The sequence below is a fragment of the Chrysochloris asiatica genome, unplaced genomic scaffold (assembly GCF_000296735.1).
Source record: "Chrysochloris asiatica unplaced genomic scaffold, ChrAsi1.0 scaffold00005, whole genome shotgun sequence".
Taxonomy (NCBI): Eukaryota; Metazoa; Chordata; class Mammalia; order Afrosoricida; family Chrysochloridae; genus Chrysochloris; species Chrysochloris asiatica.
The window spans coordinates 1,126,992-1,133,027 of NW_006408523.1; the positions used below are offsets into that span (position 1 = coordinate 1,126,992).

Sequence of the window (6,036 nt, forward strand, 5' to 3'; positions counted from 1 at the left end):
ATACATACACACACACACAGAGTGCTGCACATGAGTTTCCGATCTGAGCGGACATCTCGCCAGACACTCTTCTCTGAAAAGCCATCGTCCTGGGATCAAAAGTGAATGTCTGTGTCTGGACACAAGTACCTGAGACTTTCCAGTCCAAGTCGAGTCTGCAGTCCTAAGAAGGTAGATTTTCCCACCCACTGGATTTTGCAGATACAAAAGTGCATGACAAAATTACCAAAGTAAGGACATTTTCAAGGTTATTTGGTTCTAGCAGTATTAACTTTCCTGTACTTTTGAGATCTCTGAACATTTGCATCTTGAATTTCTAGAAATTTCGTCTTCCCGGCAAGTAAAAAAAAAGCACACACACACACACACACACACACACACACAAAGTTCAAACTGCCATCTGTTCATTTTCATCCCGCTTCGTGCCACAGAGAACTCAACAGAGGGAAGGCTCGGGCCATCAGTGCGGCCACAGTGCAACTTGAAGAGCGACGGGTCAGCCGTTGTTGGCTAGGCCGGAACCTAACACAGGCTGCCGGCAAATGGGACAAGTGCAGTTCTCGGAGAGCCAGCGGTCGATGCAGTGGATGTGGAACTCATGCCTACAAGGGAGCTGCCTGAGCTTGTTCCCAGCCCTGTACTCACTAATACACACGCTGCAGACCTTGCTTAGTTCGCTGTCAGTGCTGTTGAGCTCGTAGTTCCGGGTGGAGAGATTGTCAATCTGTTCTTTGGTTAAGCCGCGCATGCGGACATCACTGTCATCTTCATTGAGCAAAAAGAAGCGGGCAAGGCGAAGAATAGGCAGTGTTCCAGTGTCAACTAGAGTGTTAGCAGGTCTCAGCGGCTGGTCACCTTGACTGTCCCTGCGTGCGGCCGGCGGCTGGGGGGTGCCGTTTTCACCACGTGCTCCAGCGCCGTCTTGAGAAACCCCTTCATCCCGCTGGCGGCTGCTAACTGTGTCACTCAGGTCCCAGCGCATCTCTGCGATAGGCTGGCCGCTCCTCTCCATCTCTGACTCAGCCTCGGCCTCCATGAGAGAGCTCAGTTCTCCAAACCCACTCATGATCTGCCTTAAAATCGACCGAAGAGCCGTAGATGATGGTTCAACACGCATACTCTGAGACACCCGACGGAGAGGAACTGTTATGGTGCTAACATAGGTTCGAATCCCTGACCGCTCTAAACGGGAAATCGTTCGGCGAAAGCCCCCACTATTGTTTTCGAGAGTGATTGTGTTTGCTGCTAGTCCTCGTCTGGAGCGAGTTCTATTTGCAATACTGTCCCGGTCTCGGCTTTCACCAGGACGAATCCTTCTGACTTGAAGATCCAGAGTGATGGTTGGATGGTGTTGCACACTGGCTGAGGCCCTGCTGGAGTCTTCTCCTTCCTCCACAGTGATTCTCGACATGAGTCTTGAATTAGAGACTGGGGTCTGTGGGCTATCTCTGGGCTCTCCATCTTGCTCCGAGAAGACGGGGGTTACAGCTCTCCTAACAGGCCTTCTAATTGTGTGCTGGGAAGGCCTGCTTTCTCTCTGGGAACTACGGGGACTAGCTCCACCCGGTCTCTGAATTGGGGAACGGCTGCGACTACTGAATGAAGACCGTAACCTAATTGGCTCTAGTCTTTGGTTTGTATTCCTCACTGTGACATTAGTTCTAGCCCCGTTCTCCCACACATGTGCTGCTCCAAAGCGCTGTCCCTCCCCGTGTCTTCGTTCACTACCCTCCGTCTCATAGGTGTGATCAAGGGGAACCTGAGTCCTGGGAAGGCCAACTGGGCCCCTCACCCCACTCCGTAATCTCCTCAATGTGGAATAAGAGGTATCTGCTTGATTCTGCTCTCCTGCAGCACGCCGAGTCCTCGGCACACTAGAACGACTCCCTCTGAGACTTGGTGAGCTTCGGCTTCTTGTCCGGCTGGCCACAGGGCTACCTGATCTGGGAGGCCCGCTACTCGCCAGATCTCTGTTAATGTCCTGGAGTGGGGGGCCTGGATCTGCTTCGCTGGCAGTCTCTAACCCTCTATTCTCTTGATTTACATGGATTTCCAGACTGAAGCGAAACTCTCCGCTATTTGGGTTTGTTCGACTCACAGCTCTCCAAGTCTGGTTCCCATTCTGTCCACTGCGAGTAGCATTTCTGTTACGGCGAAATGTGTTTAACCATTCGAACAGAGAGTCCTCATTTGAACTTTCTTGGTGGACTTCAGAGTCTGGAAAAGAAGATAAATAAACATAAGATCAACTCCTAAAACTGAAAAGACAAAGCTTTATTAAAGTAAATTATATTTAAGAACATCTGCAATTCTAATGAAAAAATGGTAAAAAAAAGTTAGTGCAACTTTTGAAAAAAAAAAAGGTGTGTACTAGCATATAAAACTTGACTACTACTTATGTATTGTTGTTAAGTACTGTCGAAGTTGGTTCCGACTCACAGTGACCCTGTATAGGGTTTCTGAGGGGCAGCTGGTGGGTTTGAACCACTGACCTTGCAATTAGCAGTCAAGTGCTGATCCTATAGTACCAAACATAAAATAGTACTTATGCAAACCTGTGGACAAAGGTTTATTTCTGAATTCTCTTTGCCTCTTATTGGCAAAAGACACTGGTGGCACTGTGGGTTAAGCACTGGACTGCTAACCAAAAGGTTGGTGGTTCAAAACTACCAGCTACTCTGCAAGAGTGGTAAGGCAGCCTGCTCCCGTGAAGATTTCCAGTCTTAAAGAAACCACGGGGGCAGTTCGACCCTGTCCCCTAGGGTCACCTGGAGTCTAACTCAACTCGATGGTAGTGGGTGTGGGGTTTTGGATTAATTATTGGCAAAATGTTTGTAACAAGTGCGGAATGAACCAAGTATCAGAACTGTACACTTAAATCACTTTACACATATGGTAATGGCAGTGAACTGCAGGGGCAGGAAGTTGGTGTATAGTTCATCTGATCCTTAAAGCAGGACCAACTTAAGCAGAACTTTTGCAACTAGGATTATTTGAACCTTAAGAACTTTAACCATTTTTTTAAGAACTGCCAAAAGTACATATACCTCAAGAATTCTGGCTTTCTAAATATATCTGAACCACAGTATTTGTCTTTATGTGAAGTTGGGAGACTTCAGGCAAGCTCAAGTTCTCTATGCCTGATAGTAGTAACAATCACAGAGTACTGTCATGAGAAAAATAAGATACTACAGTGTAATGGTTCCGAATCGGGCTGCGAACCGCAAGGTCAGCAGTTCAAAACTACCAGCTGCTCCACAGAAGAAACATGAGGCTTTCTGCTCCCGCAAAGATTTACAGCCTCAGAAACCCTGTTAAGGGTCGCTATGGGTCGGAACCCACTCCACGGCACTTTACAACAATACAGATGATGAGATAATACCTGAAACACAAAGCACTTAATGCATATTAACTGTTACGTATAATGATGCTCTTGTAATGCAGGAGGCTAAGTGCAGAGCTGCTAGCAAGCTTGGCAGCTTGAAGCACCAGCTGCTCCACAGGAAAAACGTGGCAGTCTGCTTCCGTAACGACAGCCTGGAAAACACTACGTCCTATATGGAGTTGCTATCAGGTCCGTATACTGTTAATAAGAACACTTCCTGTTCATTTAGAATGTAAGATCTATGAAGACAGACGTTTTCTCCTGTTTAACTCGCTGTACACTCAAGCATCTAGTCGTCAAAGCATAATGCAGCTCTGACCTGTTCCTTTTCACCCTGGTATCATGATGTTTTCCTTCTATTTTCTAGTGAATGTATTACTGATGTATTTAACTCTTCCTACATGGCAGACTAGGTGGATTGTATCTAGACAGCAGATCGGGTAGACGGGCAGTGAGGAGCTTTGTCAATAACAACACAGAATACCGGGCCAAGCAGGCTCAGGGGATGGTGCTGGAACTCTGAATGGCATATAAAGGAATATCTAGCGAACTGGAAGGCTTACAGCTAAAGGAATTTGTAGGAGAATCAAGAAATCCATTGCTTTCTAATTCAAGACGCTCAGCTATTTCTGGAGCCGCCATCTTGGGAGAGAACAAGTGGAGGAAGGATCAGAGAAGCCATGAACACCTGACAGAACCAAGTGGTATCTGTCCATTGTTCATTGGTCTCTACCTGACTGCACACCTCCATTCTGGTAACTAGAGGGGATCCCAGAGCAAATGGATACCCCACCCCCACCCCTGGAGGGTTCTACTATACATGCGCACAGATCCCCTCAAAATTTAAAGTGACAATATTGACAAAAAACCAAATGGCCACCACTTGTCTGTCTGTCGTGCTGTGGTGGATTGAGTTGCTGTGATTCTGAGGGCTATGCAACCGGTATTTTAAATAACCAGCAGGGTCACCCATGGTGGACAGGTTTCAGATGAGCTTCCAGAGAAAGACAGATTAGGAAAAAAAGTGATAAACTACTTCCGAATCATTAGTCATTAAAAACCTTATGAATAGCAGAGAAACACTGTCACATACAGTGTCGGAAAATGAGCCCCTCAGGTTGGAAGGCACTCAAAATGAGACTGAGGTAGAGTTGACCATGATGACATCAATGGAGTTGAGCTTGTGGAAAAAAGACCACAGAGCCTTCATTTTCTAATAGGGCACAACTCAAAATGAAGAGAAACAGCTGTAAACCTCCACTGAAAATTACAACATGAAATGTACGATGTATGAATCCGGGAAAATTGGAAGTTGTCAAAAATGAAATGGAACGAATAAACATCGATATCTTAGGCATTAGTGAGCAGAAATAGACTGGTATTGGCCATTTTGAATCTGACAACCACATGGTTTACTATGCAGGGAATAACAAATTGAAAAGGAATGGTGTTGCATTCATCGTCAAAAAGAACATATCCAGATCAGCCATGAGATACAACGCTATAAGTGACACGATAATATCCATGCACCTACAGGGAAGACCAGTTAATACCACTAATATTCAAATTTATGCACCAACCACTAAAGCCAGTGAGGATGAAATAGAAGAATTCCACCAACTTCCTCAATCTGAAATCGATCAAACATGCAATCAAGATATATTGAGCATTTCTGGTGACTGGAATGCAAAGGCTGGGAGCAAAGAGGAAGGACCAGTAGTTGGAAAATATGGCCTTGGTGATAGAAATGATGCTGGAGAACGCATGATAGAATTCTGCAAAACCAATGATTTGTTCATTTCAAATACCTTCTTTAGACAGCATAACAGACGACTATACACATGGACCTCGCCAGATGGAAAACATAGAAATCAAATTGACTACATCTGCAGAAAGAGAAGATGGAAAAGCTCCATATCATCAGTGAAAACAAGGCCAGGGGCAGACTGTGGAACAGACCATCAATTACTGATATGCAAATTCAAACTGAAGCTGAAGAAAATGAAAACAAGTCCACGAGAGCCAAAATATGACCTGGAATATATCCCATCTGAATTTAGAGATCATCTGAAGAACAGATTTAATACATTAAACACTAAAGACCAAAGACAAAAAGAGTTGTGGGATGACATCAAGAACATCATACGTGAAGAGAGCAACAAGACATGAAGAAGACAAGAAAGAAGGAAAAGATCAAAAGGGATGCCAGAAGAGACACTGAAACTTGCTCTCTATCATAGAGATGCTAAAGCAAATGGAAGAAATGAGGAGGTCCAAAGCTGGACAGAAAATTTCAAAGATCAGCTCGAGATGATAAAGCCAAATATTATAATAAAATGTGCAAAGATTTATAAGCAGAAAACCAAAAAGGAAGAACATGCTCAGCATTTCTCAAGCTGGGGGAACTGAAGAAAAAATTCAAGCCTCGACTTTCATTACTTCAAGATTCTCTGGGCAAATTATTGAATGATGCAGAAAGCATCAAGAGAAGATGGAAGGAACAGTGTCTCTGTACAAAAAGGAAATGGTTAATGTTCAACCGTTTCAAGAAGTACCATATGATCAAGAGCCACTGATACTCAGGGATGAAGTCCAAGGTGCATAGAAGGAGTTGGCAAAGAACAAGGCACCAGGAATTGATGGAATAAAAA

The 6,036-nt window shown here is 44.8% G+C and overlaps 1 protein-coding gene across 1 annotated transcript in view; it reads right to left on the reverse strand.

The window, feature by feature from the left end:
- Positions 1 to 496: 496 nt before the first annotated feature.
- RNF6 (ring finger protein (C3H2C3 type) 6) overlaps positions 497 to 6,036 on the reverse strand; it is a 13,816-nt gene continuing 8,276 nt past the window's right edge. The window contains exon 3 of the mRNA XM_006831926.1: positions 497 to 2,217. Within this exon, the coding sequence (XP_006831989.1) occupies positions 497 to 2,217 (1,721 nt within the window). The remainder of the gene's footprint in view (positions 2,218 to 6,036) is intronic.